Source organism: Rana temporaria, chromosome 2, assembly GCF_905171775.1.
Source record: "Rana temporaria chromosome 2, aRanTem1.1, whole genome shotgun sequence".
NCBI classification, from domain to species: Eukaryota; Metazoa; Chordata; class Amphibia; order Anura; family Ranidae; genus Rana; species Rana temporaria.
Window position 1 is genome coordinate 277143316 of NC_053490.1, and position 24115 is coordinate 277167430.

The 24115-nt window shown below is 43.2% G+C and overlaps 1 protein-coding gene across 10 annotated transcripts in view; it reads left to right on the forward strand.

Moving 5' to 3' along the window:
- ADGRB2 (adhesion G protein-coupled receptor B2) overlaps positions 1 to 24115 on the forward strand; it is a 609344-nt gene that overhangs the window by 308019 nt on the left and 277210 nt on the right. For 9 of the 10 annotated variants that reach the window (XM_040337071.1, XM_040337074.1, XM_040337076.1 and 6 more), the window contains one exon: positions 3361 to 4093. In XM_040337071.1, coding sequence (XP_040193005.1) covers positions 3376 to 4093 — 718 coding nt within the window. In that variant the 5' untranslated portion in view covers positions 3361 to 3375. Of the gene's footprint in view, positions 1 to 3360; positions 4094 to 24115 lie in introns of those variants that run through there. The other variant, XM_040337080.1, reaches the window with a different exon arrangement.

The window sequence follows — 24115 nt, forward strand, 5'->3', positions numbered from 1 at the left end:
ACAAAGGACCGGTTTATTGTCCTTCAGACTCTAGGAGTCCAGTGGGATTATAATTTTCCTGGCATCATCGGGAGTAAATATAGCCATATTTGGTATTAGGAGGAGGAATAGTGGCCCATCATGGCCATCATAGGGACCCATTACTGGTGTCACTGGGAGAAATAGTGCCCCGTTGTTGGTGTCAGATGGCAGAGTAGTGTCATCAGTGGGAGGAATAAAGCCCCAAGGGCCGGACAAAGGCAAGCAAAGGGCCGCATCAGGCCTCTGGCCACAGTTTGGAGACCACTGCCCTAGATCATAGGTTATGTTATCCTTCTTACAGTTATGACCATGGTATTTGAAAGAAATACCCATGTCATCCATGCTTTTCAGTTTCTACTATAAGGCTGCTTTCACATTGCAGCGTGGAGCCGCGGTGACGGTATAGCCGCGCTATTTGTAGCGCGACTATACCGTCGTATTTACCGCAATATTCGGGCGCTAGCGGTGAGGTTTTAACCCCCGCTAGCGGACGAAAAAGGGTTAATACCGCCCGCAACGGGGGAAGGCGCGGTATAGGAGCGGTGAACACACCGCTCCTATACCGCGGTAAAGATGCGGCTAGCAGGACTTTTGGTGCGCTCCTGCTAGCGCACCGCTTCAATGTGAAAGCCTTCGGGCTTTCACATTGAACACTGCAGGGCATGATTTTTCATGCGGTATAGCAGCGCTATTTTTAGCACTGTACCGCATGAAAAACGCCCCAGTGTGCAAGGGGCCTAACTGTATGCTCATCCTCTAACTTATAAGATGCATTTATTTATATCGGTCAGCCATTATCTATTGAGTTTTGGCCACTGTAATAACTCATGATTCTTTACCTCTATTTCGCTTCATTCATATATGTCATTATTTAAGGTGTTCATACTATATTTCATTTTTTTCAGCTTAGCTGTATTATGAAAAATGTAAATAAAAAATTATTTAAAAAAAATGTTGTGTTAGAAAAATGCTCAGTGCTTTTTTTTATTGTTTTCAACAAAAGACAGAGAAATCAGATAAATAATTGTTTGCTTGTTTGGCAGAGCTATTTCTAATATATATATATATATATATATATACAGGGCTTTAAAATTTCAAGTCCTGAGCTACTAGCCAGGCCTCACCTAATTGCACCCGTAAACACGCCCTTGTAGATTCTCTCATGGAATGACAATGTTTTATGCAGAATCAAGTTACAAAATTAAATATTACCAACAACAACTTTAACAAAATGGGACAGGGCACTGGGGGCAGACCAGAGGGACAGGGCACTGGTGGCAGACCAGAGGGACAGGGCACTGGGGGCAGACCAGAGGGACAGGGCACTAGAACTGGGTCTCTTCCCCATTATCTTGCTGTCTCCTCTGCAACTCCCATCCATCCTCTCTCTCTCTCTCTCTCTCTCCCATTCATCTCATCATCAGGAGCCTGTGTGTGCGGCTCCACGCTTGCATGTCCCCACTTCCCCCTTTTATTCAGGCTGGCAGTGAGGAGAGGAGCTGCAGCACAGCGGGAGGAAGTACAATCCAGCGCTGAGATCCACACAACTGCACAGCCATTGACACCATAGCACAGCGCACACTGACAGCGCACAGCACACATTGAGACCAGTCTGCTCACAGTGCTCAGGCTAAACTGTTGGACACTTACATAGAGCACAAGGAGAAGAAAACGACACAAACTAGAAGGCTGCCGCTCTCATGTCAGGGCAACTTTCAGTGAGCGCTGCACCGGAGTGGTAATTTTTGCAATCCTCCACCTCACTCATTACTTTCTGCTCTCCAGCTACATTGGCTGGGGCCCGGGGGAGGGGGGCAGGCTCAGAGAGGTCATACTGTTGGGTCCCATCGCTTAATGAGAATTGTAAGTAGAGCACCTGTGTACTGCTCTGCCTGTGCGCGGCTCAACAGACTACTTTTTCTGAGCATGCACCTTTCCTCTTCGGCCGCCAATCTCATCGGGACTCTAAGTGTAGGCACAGATTGGAGGAAGATTGGTCATGCAGCCCTGTCATCACTCGCCCCCAGCTTAAATCCACTCGCCAAATGCTATTAGGCGAGTGGAAATTTTGAGGGCTGTATATATATATATATATATATATATATATATATATATATATATATATATATAAAAATACATGTGGTGATGCCAGTATCATAGCCAGGATATAGCCAGATATGCCAACATGGTACGTCCTAATTGACAACATGCAAAGCACAATAACACAAATGCAATCAATGGTTTACACCAGGGGTCTGCAAACTGTGGCCCGAGGGCCAGATGTGGCCCTTTGACAGCCTTTATACGACCCTTGGGCACTATTCCTCCCACTGACACCAACAATGGGGCACTATTTCTTCCACTGATACCAATTATGGGATACTATTCCTCCTACTAAGAGGGGTACTACTCCTCCTATTGACCACCAACACTGAGGCCATATTTATTCTTACTGATGCCAGGCCCCATACATTTCTACCCCCGCTAGACACAATCCGGCCCTCCCAAAGTCTGAAGGACAATAAACTGGCCCTTTGTTTGAAAAGTTTGGAGACCCTTGGTTTACACAATTGCACTTTACACTTATTGAATGACCAATATTGTATTCCACTGTGTTTAGCATTTAAGTATTGAAATACTGATGTTTTTTTACGAAAGGCAAATCCACTTTGCACTACAAGTGCAAACTACAAGGGCAAAGTGCACTTGAAATTGCACTGAAAGTGCACTTGGAAGTGCAGTCGCTGTAAATCCGAGGGGTAGATCTGAAATGAGGGGAAGCTCTGCCCATTTTATCATCCAATCATGTGCAAGCTAAAATGTTTTTTATTATCCTTGCATGTCCCCCTCGAATCTACAGTGACTGCACTTCCAAGTGCACTTTCAGTGCGATTTCAAGTGCACTTTGCACTTGTTGTTTGCACTTGTAGTGCAAAGTGGATTTTCCTTTAGTAAATAACCCCCACTGTTTTACTAAAGTACTGAAACAATTCAATAAGCATGACAGTGTCTCCTAGAATTTTCAGAAAGAGGTTGGCAAGAAAGCCTTCATGCTTTCCTAGTGCAGGTTTCCTTTAAAAGTAATGGAGCACATTAAGAATTTGGTATTTAAGGTATAATTTTACATAAAAATGTGATGGTAATTATTATTGTTCTTAGAAAGTGTTTGTCTTTGGCTGCATACTGTACAATTGTAAGGTGGCTTCTACTGACTAGCTCATGAATTTACATACTGTTTTTCCATCTGTGAATTTAGATTTATATTTTGTACCTTGATATGCCATGTGGTGCTTAGCAACTACTGAAAAACTAATGCTACTTTTTTTCTTTTTCCTGCAGGGCCCATGTCATAGGATGAACACTGCTTGTCCCCTCTTACTATCTGTGATATCGTCTCTTGTCTTGTGCTCTTGGGGTTCAAACCCTACACCGAGCACATGCTCGGCTCTGGCCTCTGGAGTTCTATACGGAGCCTTCTCTCTTAAGGACCTATTCCCTGTCTTCTCTCCTGGCTGCTCTTGGACCCTGGAGAACCCAGATCCAACCAAATACACATTATACCTAAAGTTCACTCACGAGGAGCAAGTGTGCTCATATCTATCCCCCATGGTGCAAGCTTTGGATCATTATCTTCCCAACCACACCTGCAGTCGGCCTGAGGAAGGGGCAGACGAAGCTCAGGAACTCTGTGCCCCTGGGTCACCATTTACATTTTCTCACTTTGATAAAAATTTTCTTCGTATCTGCTTGTCAGAGCAACCTCTATCCATTCAACTTCTCCCTGATTCTGTGCTGAGTTTCCGCTTTGTGGAGGTGCTGTTGGTCAACCATGATAACTCCAGCCAGTTTGCTTGTGGTGTACTTTGCAGATGGTTTGAGGAATGTTTAAGAGTGGGCTGGGGTGTGCGCTGTGGACTTACACAGACTGGTTGCACTTGTCCAGAGACAGTAGCACGTGGACGTAATGACACTGTTTCCAACTCCATTGTTCCCGCAGGACATAGTGACTGCTGTGTTACTCAGCTTCTCCCAGGAAATAGTAATGAAGAATATCCTCGACCAATCCCTTATGGTATGTGGATTTATTATTTATAACAACAGTCACGATGAAAAAAAAAACTTGAAAAAAATATACAAAAGCTGGTACATTTTTGTATTGCATTATAATTACGGTATTTAATGGGTAAATCACAAACGTAGAACAATTTATGGTAAAAAATATTTATGAATTATTCAAGAAAGAGTAAATTAGAACATTTTACATACTATTAGACAATTCAGAACCAGGTTTTGTAAAATAATACTTGCTTGTAAGCATACTCATTCTTATGTGAATCTATGTGGGTGAACATCCCCATGCTGTGATGTTAACCCTTAGAACGTTGATAAATATAAGCTTCAAGTTAACGAATAAATATGTGAAGAAAACTTTATTCCAAATAATTTCCTTCACACGTAATTTCTATATATATATATATATATATATATATATATATATATATATATATATATATATATATATATATATATATATATATATATATATATATATAAGTATTGAATTAATAGGAATATATTAAAAACATTTGTAGAATAGTAAAATCTTGTGAATAAATACAAAATGAATCCTTTGGGTTATTAGTAATAATCAGCATATTACCTTGCATCATACAGTATATGTACTGTAGCACAGTAGAACCATGAAGATTTGGCAGTAAGGTATCACACAAGGAACCAAAAAACCTACCTTGGGGTGAATAATTGCATGACTCTGCTTACTTACCTGTAAGCAAAAACTAAGCTCCTTGTGTTTTGTGCTGGAAGTGAGAACCCGTTAATACCTTAATACCTCAGTTATAAGAAGGCATTGCTATAAATCATATTTGTAAATAGCCTTATGAATAGATAAATGGTAAATGTTCAGTGAAAATCACATTCACTGCTTAATAAATGTTCCCACCAGTGTTTACTTGCATAAATGTTCACCTACCCTCGTGGTCCATTTACATCTATACGGTCCACTGAGATGTATTAACACACAGAACAAGAATTGCGTTAAGGCAACCCATGCAATATAAACGGGCTGTCAACACACCTTAACGGACCAACGAAAATTGACCTTTTTTTGACTCACCATAGCAAAATGCACGGAATGTGAGTTGGGGTGTGTTGCTGTGCTTTGGTCTCTACTGTGCAGTGCATTGGAATGTAATTGACAATAAATGTCACAGCAACACACTGGACAAAGTGCCAAGCTTTGACACAACATGTGTTACAATTCACATTTTAAAGGGGTTGTAAAGGTTCAATTTTTTTTCCTAAATAACTTCCTTTACCTTAGTGCAGTCCTCCTTCACTTACCTCATCCTTCGATTTTGCCTTTAATTGTCCTTATTTCTTCTGAGAATTCCTCACTTCCGGTTCTTCTGTCTGTAACTCCACACAGTAATGTGAGGCTTTCTCCCTGGTGTGGAGTGTCGTGCTTGCCCCCTCCCTTGGACTACATAAGAATCAGGACGCCCACTAACACACAGCTCCTTTCTCTATCTGCAACGCACTCCACACCAGGGAGAAAGCCTTGCATTCCTGTGTGGAGTTACAGACAGAACAGGAAGTGAGGATTTCTCAAAAAGAAATAAGGACATTTAAAAGCAAAATCGAAGGATGAGGTGAAAGAAGGAGGACTGCACTAAGGAAAAGGAAGCTATTTAGGATTTTGTTTTTACCTTTACAACCCCTTTAATACATGTTACTGCAATGTATAGGTGTGAATGGGCCCTAAATCCCAATTTTTATGCTTTTTTAAGGTCAGTTAGGTAGTGGAGCCAGGATTAGGATGACAGCTTGTAAGAGTTTCCTAGCTGCATAGGGGCCAAAGCCCATAGCTAGGCACCTACACTGAGGATGGACTCACAGGGATGCACTGGTGACCCCACATACAGATATCTGAGATCAGCCCTGATCCGCTCACCCTTCTGCGTTCTAGGAGGGAAAAAGTGAAGCAACAAGCCCAGTTATCCTTGCACAGCGAAAGGTCCTTATTATTTTTCCGCCCCCTAGGCAAAGCTAAGCACCATTACAATTATCTACTCATGAGCAAGGTTTTTCTTCTTACTTAATTTAAGGCCTGGCCCAGGGTGGGGTCATTCATCATGACTGGGAACCATCTTGTAGTATACAAGTTATCCAAGTGATTGCCACAAGGAATTTCTCTGACCACGCCACGTGACCTGACCTGACCAGCACCTGCTCCTGTCCCAAACTAGTTGTTTGCCATTTTTCCATCTCCTGGATAATACATATAGGCTGTACCATTGCCTACTGAGGCCCAATTCCCAGACACTGTGTAACAAAATGATAAGTTGGTTAATGGTGGAAAGCTTCTTTACCAAATGTCCAATTAATTGTGATACAGCACCACATACCGTCATTTGTAACATTCCCACATAACACTGCAAAGTGTTTCTTTCCCAACTACACAAAAAGGGGACACTGGGCTGCTGATGAAAACCCCTGTTTCCTACCTGACATATTCTACAAGCTCTGGAGACTGGATTTATGAAAAAAAAAAAGGCTGTAGGGACCTTACTGCTGTCCTCACAGAATCACTTAAAGGGCTAGTGCTAACAGACCCTTGATAAATTTCGCAACTTCTTCTCTCCATTTACAAATCAATGAGAATGCAAATAAATCAATATACATAACTAGGCAGCTCTACATTCATAAAAATTGTTCAAACGAGCAAACAAGTGTAATATTCATATAGTGAAAAAAATATGCAACTTGAGTGACACATAAAAAATATGCAGTGCATGTGAGCACAGTAATTGTTTTAAAGAGGATGTAAACTTCCTTTACTGACATTTACCTATAGGTAAGCCTATACTGTAATAAGGCTTACCTATAGATAGTGTAAATAGCTCCTAAACGTGCACGGTTTAGGAGATATTTACATTACATGCAGCCAATGACATTACTGGTGCATGCGCTCTGAAGGAATGGCCACCCGTGCCGTTCCTACCGAGCACAAGAGTGACCTCATCGCGGCTCCGGCCAGTCACAGAGCCAGAGCCCACAAATCCTGGATCGAGACAGGTGAAGAAGTGGCTGCAGCGCTGACATTGCGGCACTTGAACAGCTTTGTTTTAAGGTAAGTTTTACATAATGTGCTAGTATGCAATGCACACTAGCACAATATGACTTTAACTTGCAGGAGAGAAAAAAAGTCCAGCGGTATACAACCACTTTAAGGACTTTTAATGATACATTATTACTGTTGATATAGCGCCGTCTTTGTCCATGCATTTGAACGAAATTGCATATTTTTTTATGTGTCACTCAATTTGCATATTATTTGCATATTTTGTATAGTACACTTGTTTGCTCGTTTGCACAATTTTTATGAATGTAGCGCTGCCTAGTTATTTATATTGAGGTTAAGGGCCAGTTCACACGAAACGCAGTTCCGTTCAGTTCTGTGTGCTTTTTTTCTGCACAAAATGCATGCACAGTGTTTTCCATGTATTCCAATGGCTCTAGTTGGCTCTAGTTTACACCATGCAGTCAGTTTCTGCACCGAAAACTGACTGGAAACTAACTGCATGGTGTGAACTAGAGCCAACTAGAGCCATTGGAATACATGGAAAACACTGTGGGCCGGATTCAGATACATTGGTGTATCTTTCCGGGTGGCGTAACGTATCTCAGATACGGTACGCCGCTGTAAATTAGTTCTTTCTGAATACGGAACTTGCGCCCTTAGTTACGGCGGCGTAACGTATGTGTGTCGGCGTAAGACCGCCTAATTCAAATGTGGATGATGTGGGCATGTTTTATTTAAATTCACTGTGACCCCACGTATTTGACGCATGCTCGAAATTACGCTGCAAGTCGTCATTGCTTTAGACGTGAACGTAACTTATGTACAGCCCTATTCGCGAACGACTTAACATTGGCTACGCCTCATATAGCAGGGGTAACTTTACGCCGAAAAAAGCCTAACGTAAACGACTTAAAAAAATGCGTTGGGCGGACGTACGTTTCTGAATCAGCGTATCTACCTAATTAGCATATTCATTGCGTAAATATACGGAAGCGCCACCTTAGTGGCCAGTGTAAATATGCAGCCTAAGATACGACGGTGTATTACACTTACGCCGGTCGGATCTTAGGGAAATCTATGCGTAACTGATTCTATGAATCATGCGCATAGATACGACCCCGCACACTCAGAGATATGATGGCGTATCCGGAGATATGCCGTCGTATCTCTTTTCTGAATCCGGGCCTGTGCATGCATTTTTAGTGCAGAAAAAAAGCGGAACTGGTGTGAACTGGCCCTAAAAGCACCTGTCAATGAACTGTGAATACTCTCAAGGTCATCAAACTGATCTCAAATGCAAGCACAATGCATCTAAAAGCAAACTGCATTTGCCCAATAACACAAGCCCAAACCAACTACTTGATTTCAAAAATATTTATATTTAATAAAACTTAAATGATTATGCAGGTTAAGTTGAACAGTCAGTAGTACCTCTTGAACCTGTCAGAAGTGCTGACAATGGTACTTGTACCTCGATTTGAGAAGCTCTGATCTGGATGCTGTTAAAGACATTTTAATAAAACGAATAGTTCCCTAAAAAGTTCATAGGACTGGGATGATTGCTGCTACTTCAGAGCTTTACATTTTTTTTATTTTTTTGGGAGAATGGATGTAACATTGGTTATGCTAATAATGCTGCCTCACATAACTGAGCATCAGTAATGAATCGTTTGATTGCAATAATGAACTATAAGAGTGCTTGTACAAAAACAAACCTGAAATAAGATGAATATTCATGAATTCTACATCTGCAGTAATAATTTTAAAACAGTGATGAGCACTGCTTTTATTATAATTGACCAAATTCCACACCAACCAATTCACCTTTAGCATCTTTATTTTATTTTTTAACCTTTCCTATACATATACAGTATAGGGAGGGTTGTGATAACTAAAGGCAAAGGTTTTTTTTTTTAAGATTTGAAGTGGTTACAGGTAAGAAACACTGTCAGTATTTTTTATTGCTGCCTGTGTCTATGTTAGGGATATTTACTCTTTCTTAAAGTAAGGGTAAATCCCAAATTTTAAGTTGCCACCAGAACAGGAATAGAGGGAATATTTTCTGGCGTGGACATTTCTCCAGGTGATAGTTGGCGACGAAGAAGAGATTTTGCTCACATTGAAAAGATATCTTCTCACATCATGTTACGTCTTCAGGGCAGGTAATGAATGGAAACCTCCCTAATGAGACACAGATTGCAAAAAAATAAAAAAATTGTCAAAGTGAAAAAGTGATGTCCACAGCCCATTAACTTCCATTAACAAATGCAGTGCAGCACCCCTTTAAGAACTACAACTCCTATAATCCATATTGCCTGCACAGTAAGTACTCTTTGATTTTCCCATTTGCTCTTTCCTGCCCTCTGATTGGATTCGCTCTGCACTGCTGGGGGGGGGGGGTTGAGCGGGCGATTTCACACAGAGCTGCGCTGTGCTGCAAGGATGCGCCAGGTGAGAGGCAATGGCCACATACATACACTGCTCAATGATTTTCTTGACATGTTGTGTCCCAGCAGGAATGGGGGTTTAAATGAGAAAGGAGAACGGTCACAGACACTCATATAAACAAAAATATATACCGTATATACAGAAAAATGCTACAAAAATAAAGATTGAAATGCACTCAATATTCTCAGATCTGACACTTTTGACACATTTTTGGGATCAGTGACAAATATACAGTGATCAGTGCTATAAAAATGCACTGATTACTGTATAAATGTCACCTACAGGGAAGGGATTAACACTAGGGGGCGATCAAGGGGTTAACTGTGCCCCCTGGGTGTGTTCTAACTGGGAGGAGAGAGAGATCATACTTCACACAATCTGTCTCCTCTCCCCTGAGAGAACCAGGATCTGTGTGTTTACACACACAGATTCAGGTTCTCGATCTGTCACGGGCGATTGTGGGTGCCCAGCAGTCATCGCGCTCGCCGGGCACTCGTATTGGCTCCGGTGGCAAGCCGCGCCCCCTAGTGGTCAAAAGACAAAGTGACGCAAGGTAACGTTATTTTGGCAAGGGGAGCCAACCTGCTGCAGTAAAACTGTGGCGGCTGGTTGGGAAGGGGTTAAAGACTGATTATGTCCAGGAAGAAGAACAGTCCAGGATCTTTTCTCTATATATAAAAAGAAAGTTGTCCTCATCTGTTGTTTCAGTCAAGTCGGGAATCCCAACCCTTCTACCCCAATTTTCTATCCCTAATAAAAAATAAAAATAAAAACAAGCCCAGGGACTGATTTCTAGTGTTTGGATGCGAGTGGAAAATGCAGGTTTGCTGGGGGGTTGATGTGAAAATGAAAATATATTTCATCACCTGTGTGAAGGTTAGCGATATACTTTAACTTGCAGTTACTTTTGTGTGAGCTTTATATAAAATGCCCTTGAGCTTCTACTGTTCAACTAAGCGTTATCTATGCTTGACTAAGAAAAATATAAACATTTCAGATAATGCAACGTTGTTTACAGCTTAGACATGTATGTATAAATGAAATGTTGCTTGTGAACCTCAAAATATATAAGGATGTAGCGCTTTATTATATGCCCACTTGCCTATGCACACATTCAGATTCTAGATGTGTGAGTATTCCATCACAATATTTTTTTAACCACTTGCTGCCCAGCTCCAATAGATATACTGCAGCAATGTGGCTCTCTTCCTCGAATCGCTGTACATTTATGACGGCTCCATTAAGAGTTATAGCAGCCGTGCATCGGCTGCACGGCAGGGGACCCGATGCGCGTGGCCGGCGGCTCCCCTCATTCTGACAGGAGAGGGGAGACAGATCTGCTGTTCGTAGTTAATTGTGAACAGCAATATGTCTCCTCTCCCGGTCAGTCTCATCCCCCAACAGTTAGAAACACTCATGAGGGAACACATTTAACCCCTTACCTACCAGTGACATTTATACAGTAGTAAGTAACGATCTGTCCACCACAATGTCGTAGTCCTGCTAAAAATCACTGCCATTACTAATATATAAAAATAATAATAATACAAATGCCATAAAAATGCCACAGATCTATCCCCTATTTTGTAGACGCTATAACTTTTGCACAAACCAACCAATATGCATTGATTTTTTAACAAAAATATGTAGAAAAATACATATTGGAATTTTTTTTATTTTTTTTTTAAATGGGGGATATTTATTATAGCAAAAAGTTAAAAATATTGTTATAAAAACCGCAGAGATGAGCAAATACCACCAAAAGAAAGCTCTATTTGTGGGGAAAAAAACGTCAATTTTGTTTGTATACAACATCGCACGACCACGCAACTGTCAGTTAAAGCGACACAGTGCCGTATCGCAAAAAATGGCATGGTCATTAAGGGGGCAAATCCTTCCAGGGCTGAAGTGGTTATATTACACTCCCTGAAAAACATCATGCTTAATATCTATTTCAGTGTATTTATTATACACAATGCAGAACCAACGCTTTAAAGTGGCAAAAAAGCCTAACTATAATTATTCTTAAAATGTTTCCTCTTCCTCCTTCAACCTATCCTGAAAAGCCTACAGTGATGGCCTATCCATAAAGGGGACAGGGGCGGCGTCCCCCTAATCCATGCGCCTGGCCCCTAATCTACATGCAGTGTGCCAAAAGCATGGATTTCAATGTTTTTTTGAAGCACATGATTAGGCTGAGGCTCTAATTGGCTTAAAAAAAGGGCACTGCGCACCAAGCCCACCCAGTTGTGTGACAAAAGCGAATGAATATTCGCAATTGTCTTCCTGATTCTCTGACTCTCCTACCCCGGATCCTTGTCTCCTAAGGAAAGGAGGTCTCTGATCACTGCCTTCCCATCTGTCACCCATGCACGGGGGCGGGGGTGATCACTGCCCTCCCATCTGTCTCCTGGGGGGAGGTTGTTTGCCAAATTCAATTTTTTTAATAAAAAAAAAGACAACAGTAAAGTTAGCCCATTTTTTTAATATTGTGAAAGATAATGTTATTCCGAGTAAATTGATACCCAACATGTCACGCTTCAAAATTGCGTCTGCTCGTGGAATGGCGTCAAACTTTTACCCTTAAAAATCTCCATAGGCGACGTTTAAAAAACTCTACAGGAGGGAGCTGCGGTGGCTCAACGCGATTGGCACTGCGCTGACAAGCCGTTCACCTCTGCAGCTAGAGGTTCGGATCCCGGTCTCGGCTTCATGTGAATTGAGTTTGGTGGTCTCAGCCCGGCTCCCGGTGGGTGTGCTATGCAAGGTAAGCCTGTGCTTAGTACGCCCACCCCTCTCCCACAAAAACCACCACACCTACACACGCACTCTAAATTGGGTTAACACACGCACATTGACCACGCGGTCTCTAAAGAGAGGCGAAGGACTAATGGGGCTGGCTGAGCGGGCTAATCCTCTCACTCCCTTATAGGGAGTCCCTCTGCCCCGTTGGGCTTCAAAGCGGAGCAGGTAGGGCGGGCTGTGTGGGAGGACCCCCTCACACACCCGCCATTGCCACCCGGGGCATGGAGAAAGGTGGCAGATTGCCTCTGGGGGAGGCCTGCCTACTCCCAACTCCTGCAGTCCAGCTCCTCTCTCGAGTACACGCACAAAAAAATACACTAAAAAAAAAGAAATAAAAAAAAAAAAAAAAAAACTCTACAGGTTGCATGTTTTAAGTTACAGAGGGGGTCTAGAGATATAATTATTGCTCTCACTCTGACGATCACGGTGATACCTCACATATGTTGCTTGAACACAATTTTCATATGCGGGCACTGCTCATTCTATGCGTTCGCTTCTGCGCGTGAGCTCGCCAGGACGGGGCTCTTTTCATTTTTTTTTCTTATTTATTTTACTTTATTTTTTTTATTTCAACACTGTAAACATCCCTTGTAATAGAAAAAAACATGACAGGTCCTCTTAAATATGAAATCTGGGGTAAAATAGAATAAAATATTTGGACTTAAATGCAATAAAAAATGTCCCTTTAAGACGTATGGGCGGAAGTGACATTTGACTTGGCTTCCACCCTGCAGTGATATGGAGACGGGTGGGGACCATCTTCCCCTCACTCGTCTCCATGCACTGCAAGGGTATGGACCGGATCGCCTCTGCTGGTAAGTGGTGGAGGGCACCGGAGAGCGGCGGGAAAAGGGGCCCCTCTTCCGCCGCATAGACCACTTTTATCTTGTAGGGAACCGCCCACTGAAGAAGAGGATACCGGGGTTATGGTAGCTAGCAGCTACCATAACAACGGCATTCCTCTTCATACACATCACGTATAATGATGGTGGGCAGTCCGGAAGTGGTTAAAGAACGTCCTTGAGGCCCAGTCAAGTTATTTTACCTAGGCTGAGATGATGTCATCAGCTTGTTGCAGGCAGAAGGAAGCATTTCTTCAGTCTCTGAGAACTGAACAGGCACCAGAATTAACATGATTAAAGTCGGCCATACATGGAACGAAAGTCAACTGGCTCCGCAGAGACTGGCCGAATTTTGATCTGTGTATGGGGACAGTGGTTGTACAGAAGTTGATCTAATGATCAACGTCTGTACAAACTCCCTGTTGGATTTTTGATGCTTGATCAGCATTACCCACTGTCAGAATACAATACCTCAACGAGAGTGATTCCCGCATCCAATGCTGGTTGAATTAAAAAAACGTAATCATCTATGGGCTGCTTTAGCCAGCTCTGAGCCAGCATCTCAACCCCTGAAATTTATGCTGACAGCTGGGTCTGTCCTTATAGAGGGAAAAGTAGATGAAGGCATTGTCAATGAGAGCCCTATGATCTATGTGAGAGGCATTAACTACCTGCAAGTGTTGCACTTTAGTTGGAGGGTCAGAAGTCACCTTAAGCCTGACATTTGCTGTCTGACCTTACACTCTGCACACTCAAATAATGGGAGGCAGTTGGCCAGCTTAAAAAAATTCAAAGCAGCAAAAGTCAGACATTAGGTAACTTTTGACCCCCTGTGTGCCTCAGCAAAGCCGGTTTCCATACTTCTATCATCTAGATTTCTTTACATTTATCAGACTTGTTAAGTAATGCAACAAAAAAATATATTTTGTATATCCTCACTTCTCCTTGTAGTTTTATAAATAAGTTTAAATGGCTTGTAGTTGTAAATAAGTGGATGTATTGAAAGCCAAGAACACATGGGCACAAACAAGCGACCTCTGTAAGGTTGGCCATAGACAGAAGATGACTAATTTTCTTTCTGTACTGTTAACAATTTATGCCTTTGAGTTCAATAGACACTAGCTCCGGAGCCAAGCATTTGTATTTGCAACAGCTGAAGTGTTAGGCCTCATGCACACTGGGTGTTTAGCCCCACTGCATGGAATCCCATCATTTTGCTGTGGGCAAAAGGCACACCATCCAGTCCCAATGCTGGTAGCCTGTAAAACTCTAAGAAAGACTGAAAGCTGCTGCAGCTGGATAGGGCTGGACAGTGCTGTAATAGTACTAATGTTTAGGGCAATATGTGCCCAGGGACAAATGCTAGGAACGCAAGCAGTCTGCATTACAGGCATTCGTCCCTAAGTGCATACTGCCCTAAACGTTAGTACCGCTGCTGCAGCCTTATGCAGCTGCAGCTGCAGCAGCTTTCAGCCTTTAATAGTGTTGTGCATGCTAGACTGTGCACAGCAGGGATAAACACCCAGGACCACCCAGGAAGATTTTCCCTCTAGTTCTGTTCTGGTGACAGCTAACAGTTTTGGATTTTTCATTTCTTTCTGTCCAGGTAACAGTGGTCACCAGGACAGATAGAGAGAGTAACTAGATTTCTGGCTTTTGACTTTCAACTCTCTCAGTGTATATACTGATTATTTTTGGTTAAAGAGTTAGCATTCAGGTATTGCAGCTAACTGATTGACAGCATCAGGTTTTGTAGCTAACTGATTGACTGAATCATCTTGGCACTACTTCTTTATATCTAAGAAATTCAAGCATTAGGAACAACTGATGTTGGGAAAGGATCAGGTATGTATTCTGCTCAGGGGTCACTTTTCTGTTAGGAATTCAGTGTAGGCTTAGGTTAGCTTATTGTTAAGGTCAGGGTTTTAGGGGGATACTAGGCTTAGGTTAGCTTATTGTTAAGGTCAGGGTTTTAGGGGGATACATTTTAAATTAAAGCAGTTGTAAACCTCGGGTGCGTGTCCTGATGTGAGCAGCGGTGGACGTGTCTGTGGGAAGCTCCGGGAATCCTAAATCGAATCCGTCGCCATTCGTGCATCTATTCACAGCCTGTTTCCCTCAGTCCCCTGCAGTGTCCTGGGCCAGTATATTACAGTGGCTCTGAGGTCGCCTGCCCAGCATAGCTCTGTACTCCCGCGGCCGCCCCCATCTTGCCGGCCTGTGACTCCCTGGGAAAAGGAGATCCCGGCCTGCCTGGAGGTAAGGACAGTCACCCACCCTCTCCTGCCTGCCCATCCGCCTATCTAGCACGGTCCGAAGGCCTGTCTGGCTGCTGGGGACATCTGTAGCAGCCGCAGCATAGTCTGGCCTAGTGAGGCCTGAGAAGCACTGCAGCTTCCTGAGCCGCTATACCGCGAGAGGGAGCCGCGGCGGGCCCAGCTGAGCTTCTGGAATTAGGATCTTCTGTGTTCATCCACCTGCCCGGTCATCACTTCACATCACTGTCATGGCCTAGTGTGATGCCCAGCAGAGACTATATGTGCCAGCAGTGGTACCCCGGAGTTTAAAGTCCTCTGCCATTTGTCTACCTCTGCTCCGCTGCTCTGGCCTCTCTCACCCTCTCTCACCCGGCCTTACATCCTCACTAACCTGCCAATTGTGTGCCTGCTGCTGAGTGACCGGCGTCTGCCGATCTCATGTGGTCTGACAGCTGCAACCAGCTTGGGTAGTCCCTGGCTGTCTCCTGGTCGCTCCTTTGGGCACGGTTGTATATGCTCCATAGTAGTCCCTCTTGGTGACTTACCAAATGTCCTCCTCCTCCAAAAAGGGGAAGAGGAACTCCAGAGCCGCTAAGACCAAACACTGCTCCAGGTGCCACCGCCCTCTTCCTTGCAAACAAATCCCATACTGGTCGGGCAAATTCGGGCCTCCCAGTGAGGCCCCAACGGCAGAGGGGCCAGCCCCATCATCTCATGACAGCACGGCCACAATCCTGGCTGCGACCTGGACAAGATAAGGGGGAGGATGTCCGAAACAGAATCCAGAATATCGGCCACTGAAGACCTTACGGCCACTCATGCCACCTCCATTCCTGAGCTAGAACGCACAGTTAAGTCCCTTGTCGCAAAGTTGGATGACACAGAAAACAGGCTGCGGTGCAACAATGTCAGAGTCCTTGCTCAGACTTCCACTGGTTGACAGGTTACAGACCCCAAAGTTTTACTGAGGGAATTTCATCTCTTTTATAGCAAACTACGATGACCTCTTCTCTAGATCAGCTGATGCCAGGTTAGAGGAACTAGGAGGAATTAATTTGCCTCTCCTTTCTGAGGAGGACAGGGTCGCACTAGATAAGCCCTTATGATGTCAAGAAATAGAAGATGCAATCTACTCCTTGCCCAACAATAAATCCCTGGGCCCCGATGGTCTACCTGGGGAATGGTACAAAACACATGCTACTTTACTGGCCCCAAACTAACTCAGTTATTCACAGATTGCTTGTGTAGCGCTTTTGTACTTTACAGTACTGGTGCTAGTTAAATTTAAGGGTAGATCAGAGTGTAGTTAAACTCTGATCCAGATTGTTAGTAGCAAAATGCGGTCTCTGCCTCAGCTTGGCTGTGCTGTGAGCACATTCTGCTGTGCTGGGGTGTTCTTCCAGCCCCGGTGCTGCAGGTGGCAGCAGTGGAGTCAAGGTTTGGATGCTCTTTCTCAGCAACCAATCACAAGGGTTTGTCTTCGCTGGGCATGCTGGGGAGGGGTATTTATTGGACAGACACCATTGGTTCTGGGTCTTCTTTATCTAGTGTGGCACCCACCTTTAGGGTGGCCACATCACGGTGCCCCGGCGTTATGGCCTACCTGGCCGGGGCATGCGTGCCACGCGGTGTTCCTGGTTCCGGAGCATCTGAACAGCGACGGGGACCCAGTGAGTGACTGGGTTCCCACTTTGAAGATCCCAAGCTGTACTGCTGTTCGGTGGGGAGTCAGTCTGAGGAGCGCCATTGAGAGGCTGGCGGTCCAAAAGGGCCTGGACAAACAACCGGGGATCGAGGTAGCTGGACACCGAGGGATTAATCACCTGTTGGTCGGTACCTAACAAGTTGAAGGAGATCCAGACGTAACTCATTTAAGGAGGCATATCTCCAAGAATTCAACCCAGAGGGGACCTGTGGCAGAGGTATCTTTCTGAGGCTCATTGAGAGGGGTCTGTGGCAGAGACTTTCTCCCAAGTTCAAGTTCACCAAGGAGGGTCTGTGGCAGAGACTTTATCCTACAATTGCCCGAGTGATACTCCGGCTGCCAGGTCAGTGAGAGGGGCCTGTCCGGGTACACAAACCCATTCCGGCGGGAGTGGTGAAAAGAAGTGTTACGTTTGGGAGAAGGACTGTTTCCTATCATTACGCCTGAATCTGCTATTCTCCTTTCTTCTTCAGCTTTACTTTCCTCACCACAAGTTTACAGTTTTTACCCGGCTGGGTAATAAAGAGCACAGCAAAGAGCACCTGTCTGGACATTCCTTTACTTATACTACATGCAATAAGCATCATTCACCAATAGGAATTTTGGAGGAGCCACGAGGTAACACGCTGCCCAAAAATCCAGCAGCTCCACTGGGTGTAATGCTACACTTGGAATCCGATTACCAGATAGCATGTATCAGGCACATATAGTGCTGCTGCCCAAACCAGGGAAAGACCCCACTTGCTGCTCATCCTATAGACCCATTTTGTTGCTGATTTACGATCTTAAGATACTTACCGAAGTACTAGCCAATAGAATCATGAAGGTTTTACCATCCCTTGTCAATATAGATCAGACCGGCTTCATGCATGGCAAGTCCACGGACATAAACCTTAGATGAGTCTTTGCCCATCTCCAGCTCCCACTGCCTTGGTGTCCCTCGACATCGAAAAGGCTTTCGATACAGTTAGATGCAGGTTCTGGAAGGCTTTGGCTTTGGCCCTACTTTCCAGAAATGGATCGGCTTATTATATAGGGCCCCCATGGCCCATATCAAATTAAATGGTAAGCTTTCACTCTCCTTTCCGATTAGGAGGGGGACAAGACAGGGGTGTCCTTTATCCCCTGCGCTGTTTGCCCTGGTGATAGAGCCTTTAGCTGAGGCCTTGCAGAGGTCGAGTGAGGTGTCTGGAATAAGGGTCGGCTCCGTGGTCGAGAAACTGGCATTGTATGCAGATGATTTAATCATCTTCCGCTGGAACCCCGGTCCTCGCTCGCCGGGGCGCTTCAGCTTCTGGATCGTTTTACGACTCTCTCTGGCCTCCGAACCAACAGGAGCAAATCACTTATTCTACCCATAGATCCCAGGGCAAAGAGGCTGAGTGATCCTGCTTCACCTCTACAATGGGCAGACACCGGAGATACCTAGGGTATAATATCTAATCCAATACCCAGGATTTTTTCAAACTTAACTTATCCCCGGTGCTGCAGTGGTTTAAATAAAAATTGAAGGCCTGATCGAACCTCCCATTATCTCTTATAGGGAGAATTAACTTAATAAAAATGAAACTACTCCCGGTCTTGTTGTATATCTTGCGGCACTCTCTGTTCTGGATTTCCAAGTCTCTTTTCCAGCAGCTAGACTCATCAGTGGCTTCCTTCTTGTCGCAATCACACCCGGCTAGATTCAGTAAGAAGATCTTGCGTAGGCCATGGACACAGGGGTGACTTGCCTGCCCAGGCTTTCACACCTACTATTTAGCGGCAATGCTCAACCATGCACATAACTGTCTGGTATCGGACGACACCAATGCATCAGTCGTCCTGGAGTCAGCACACTTGGGATCCTTTGAGGCCCTTTGCAACGCCCTCTATAGGGGGCGGGGGGTTCCCCGGTACCTTTAACACTGGCTATGAAAGCGATTATTAAGGCATGGTACACAGCAGTGATTAAACCTAATAAGGCCAGATGGTCCCATAATACACTACTCTGGTGTAATCCAAGGTTGCAGGAATTCCACTCTCTACAGGACCTGGGTTTGTGGGCCAGTATCAAGTATTTGAGAAATATCTGTGATGAGTTGGGATTATTTACATTTGATAGGTTAAAGAACAAATTTCAGCTTCTGAATTCTTTCTTTTTCAGGTTCCTGCAGCTCTGCCATGCCTTTAATTCGCAATTCAAGTCAGTTCAGCTTCGGCTGGAACTTGATGACTTGGAGATTCTCCTAGATGATGCTTATCTCTCAAAACCATTATCCCAAATTTATCGAGCACTTCTACCATCCATCCAAGTTGGACTGGATGGTCTGCGCGGTTTTAAGCATCATTAAAATAATCACTGCTCCTGAAAAAATTATTGTTTTAAAAAAATGTTTGCATTGTAATATGTTCCCCAAGGCAGTACCCAGACCACCATACCCCTTTATGGACAATTACTTGCATATAAGCCTTCAAAATGGGCACTTTTGATTTTTCCTGTTTGGCTCCTATAGACTTCAATGGGGTTCACTGTACGGGTTAGAACTTTCCCCTGTTTGGGAATTCTACTGCGAACCGAACAGGGGGGTGTTTAGCCCATCTCTAGTCATGAATAGGACTAAACATATACAGCAATACTTGTATGTGAATTTAGTGGTTATTTAAGCTTCATGCTATATTTAGTGTCAAAGGCTAACTAAATGTATTTTATTATTTATGTAATGCACATATTCAGAACATGGAAGTCAAGGGTTAAACTTAGAGAGTGTACGCACAGAGCTGTAGATTAACTTGCTTGTATAATAAGGTCTTGGAAATGAAATGAAGGTTAATCACATCAGCCAGTATTGAGTGAGTACAAATAACATATAATTTATATTAATACTTTTCAATCTCAGAATATACATTTTCAAGAGCAGTGATGAGCATGACAGCTCTGAGAAAGAAAATTCTCTAATCACGCTGTGGTCAAATGTAGCCACAGGTTATCTGATGGGGAAATCATCTGATGTTCCATATTATTCAGTGTAAAAGAGTGTCACTGCATGTGGCTAAGGAAAAAATGATATCTTGCATCCTAAGCCCAGCCTTGTATTTCACTATGGGTTTGAGAGAATGCTTTGTGAGGCTCTGTGCTTCTTATGTCAATGCAGGGCTTTTTTTTCAGGGGGAACTTGGGGGAACTCAGTTCCACCACCTCTGGCTCAGACCCTTTGGTGCCCGCTCACCACAATCACTTGTAAACACAGAAGTCTGGTTTCTGTGTTTACAAGTGACAGCTCTGCACTCTGTGTGTAACCACCTGAACTCTGTATTCTGTATGTAATGCAATCCTGGTATTTAATGCCCCTTTAACCTCCTGGGCGGTGTTCCCGAGTCTGACTCGGGGTGAGATTTTTGGGCTAGGATCGGTAACCCCGAGTCAGACTCGGGCTCGCCTCGCTGGATGTACAGGGAGTTTTACTTACCTTGTCCCTGGATCCAGCGATGCCACCGCGCTGTGTGAGCGAGCAGGACCTCGCTCGATTCACACAGTGCCTCCGTGTGACGCCGATCTCCGTTCCCTGCGACGTTAAGACGCACGGGGACGGAGAACGGCGCCAAATTCAAAAAAGTAAACAAACACTATACATACAGTATACTGTAATCTTATAGATTACAGTACTGTATGTAAAAAAAACACACCCCCCTTGTCCCTAGTGGTCTGTCCTGTGTCATGCATGTCATTTTATATAATAAAAACGTTTCTTTCTCCCTGCAAACTGTAGATTGTCCATAGCAACCAAAAGTGTCCCTTTATGTCAAAAATAGTTTTAGATCAGCTAAAAAACAGCGATAATAAATTATAATCACTTGCAGAATTGTGCGATAACGATTTGTGGGGAAATTCGTCATAAAAAAAAAAAAATAATGACAGCAACAATTCTGCAACTGAGCAAATTTCAGTGATTTTGATTTGATTACATTATTGAATAATTTTTATTATAATTATATTATTATTTGTTATAATTATTTATAATTATTTATTATATTATAATTTATAATTTTGTTTTTAAAAAAATGTCATACCCGGGATGCCTATTAGAAGCTTGTTTGGTCAGATTTAAGTGAGTTATTTCTAAAAATGACAGACCTACAATATAAAACGCCAAATTTCCTTGCAAATAATGGTACCGCTTTCAGCATGTTTTTTCTGAAAGAATCATACCGCCAGGGAGGTTAAGACCCTTCTACTGTTTGTGAAATCTGAACAGGGTCGTGGTTGAGTTCCTGCACCTATTTTCTGAGAAAAAAAGCTCTGTGTCAATGTCATTTTATTGTCGTGTCTATTTTCAAACTACAAATTATCTACTTTTGTTGAGCACTGCTCGACAAAAGTAAGTTTCTAGCACTGCTTCCTTTTCCACATTTCACTTTTCCGAAACCCATTCCTTATCATATGAGAATCACTAACTATTGCTCCTCCCGACCATCTCAATGTCCAAACCTGGTGGGTTGCTATAAGACATATCATCATTCACGTTTCTCGTACTATGTAAGCTTTACACTGTATATTAAGTAACAATGTTAGTGGGCATAATAATGAGGATCATAAGATAAGGAAGAAAGGTGTTTGGGCATGTGATTTAAAGACCAGAGAGACTACCTGTTATGCCTCGTACACATGGCCGGACTTTCCGAGAAAAAAAGTCAATAGGGCTTTTTTTTGGAAAGTCCAGCCATGTGTAGCGTCCATCTGACTTTTTTGTCAGAAGTCCGACGGACCTTAGATAGAGAACCTGTTCTTTATCTTTCTGTCAGACTTCCGACGGACTCACGGCGGACTTTGGAATGGTCAAAAGTCTGACCGTGTGTACGAGGCATAACAAATCAAAGAGTGAAGAAACCCTCTCCACTGCATCATTTTTTAAACAGATGAGTATGGGAATCAATCAGAAACATAGAATGTGCAAAACTAATACATACAAATATTTGCAAACATTTTAATACTCCAGGAATTCACACACTTCCTAAAATGTATTGGCTTACTATAGGTTAAGTCCAAGAAGGTGCATGTCACTTCATGGGCTTCTCTCTTTAATTTGCAGTTTACATTTTTACTGAGTACAGCTACATATATCTCTCTGCCTGTCCCTCCTTTCCTCTTGGCTAACCACCACACGTTTAAATAAAAAAAAAAACAGAGGAAGGGTAGGCAGAGCGAATGTTTTGTTAGAAATTGCCATCATGCCTGCCAATGTGGGGAATGTAGTAATAGCTGTACAGTACTTCACGATGCTCAGTAAAACTAACATTTGTCAATAAAAGGGATAAGCTCACTAGGTGGCATGCAGCTCACTGGACCTAACCCATAGCAAGCCAGTGCATTTTAGAATGTAGCTGAATTTCTGGAGTTTAGTTTTAACCTATGCTGCTCTTATTTCTGAAAGCCTACCAAAAGATGGAATTGTGTATTAAACTGTTCATACAGAAGGCCAGCTGTCTGTCTAGTTAACTATGCTGGTTTCATGTCTCTAGGCCTTATAGAGTCTAATAACTGATAGTGACAGTCTTGCGTTAGCCATATAAGCAACAATGTTCACCCAGTTAACACTAAAGCAACTTTATTTTCATTATAGTGCTATGTATGGGCACCTGTGCTCATCATAATGCAAAGAAATGTTACTATTAAGGATTAAATGACCACTAATTCTTAGAACTTCTAAATCCCAACAAAAATCAAGGGCTAATTTTTTCTATGTTTAAAGCGGATCTCCCACACAAAATCTTTTTTTTTTTAAATGATCTTTTTAAATGTGTAATAGCACTGCTGTGCTAAACTCACGTTTCCGGTGTTCCCCCGTGGCTCCGCTGTAATGTTGTCCCCAATAAATAGTTATATTCTGTCTTTTCCTTTTTCGTTGCCATCTTAGCTATGGGCGTTCGATTCCCATAGGCCGGCACTTCCTAGTTGCGGTGGATGCTGTCCCAGCATCCACCGCTCGAACCTCGCTCATGCACACTGGCTATCTTGACTGGCGTTGTGAGCGTTTGTTGTCATCGCAACGGCAGGCATATGAATCAAAAGTTACCACCCCGTTGTAAGTCGCGCAATGTGAGCCGAATATTAGAACACAGACAGGCTCCCAGCAGACACAGCGCGGCACAGGAAACAGGAGAAAACCCGTCGAAAACCCGAGGGGGGGCAGACCGGAAGCCTGCCTGATTAATACATTTAATTAAAATAGCCGATTCATCATTGTTTAGGAGCAGGATGAATATGGAGCTGCAGTGGAATATAGGGTGGAGATCCGCTTTAAGGTTACCAATTCAAAAAAAAATATTGCACTCATATTTTAATGTGTACAAAAAATTCTACCCATAATTCTGTCTGTTTTCAAAGGTTATAAAACAAGGTGGGAAAATGTGTAAGTGCTAGTTATGTTGTTTTCAAGAGTTTAACCAAATCTGACTGCATACTGGTTAAAAGTTTAGCAACATAGCACGATAGATATAAATATAATTAAGCCCTGTACACACGATCGGATATCTGATGGAATCTAATCCGATGGATTTTTTCATCGGATATCCGATGAAGCTGACTTTCATCAGTCTTGCCTACACACCATCGGTCAAAAATCCGACCGTGTCCAAACGCGGTGACGTAAAACACTACGAGGTGCTGAGAAAAATTAAGTTCAATGCTTCCGAGCATGCGTCGACTTGATTCTGAGCATGCGTGGATTTTGACCGATGGACTTCCACACAGACGATGGTTTTTTTCTATCGGTTTTTTATCCATAGGAAAATTTTAAAACATGTTCTATTTTTTTCACCAATGGAAAACAAACCAATGGGGCCCACACACGATCGCTTTGCCTGATGAAAACGGTCCGTTTTCATCTGATAAACCGATCGTGTGTACAGGGCTTAAGACAATATAATGCACCACAGCAAATTAGGGCATATTTGG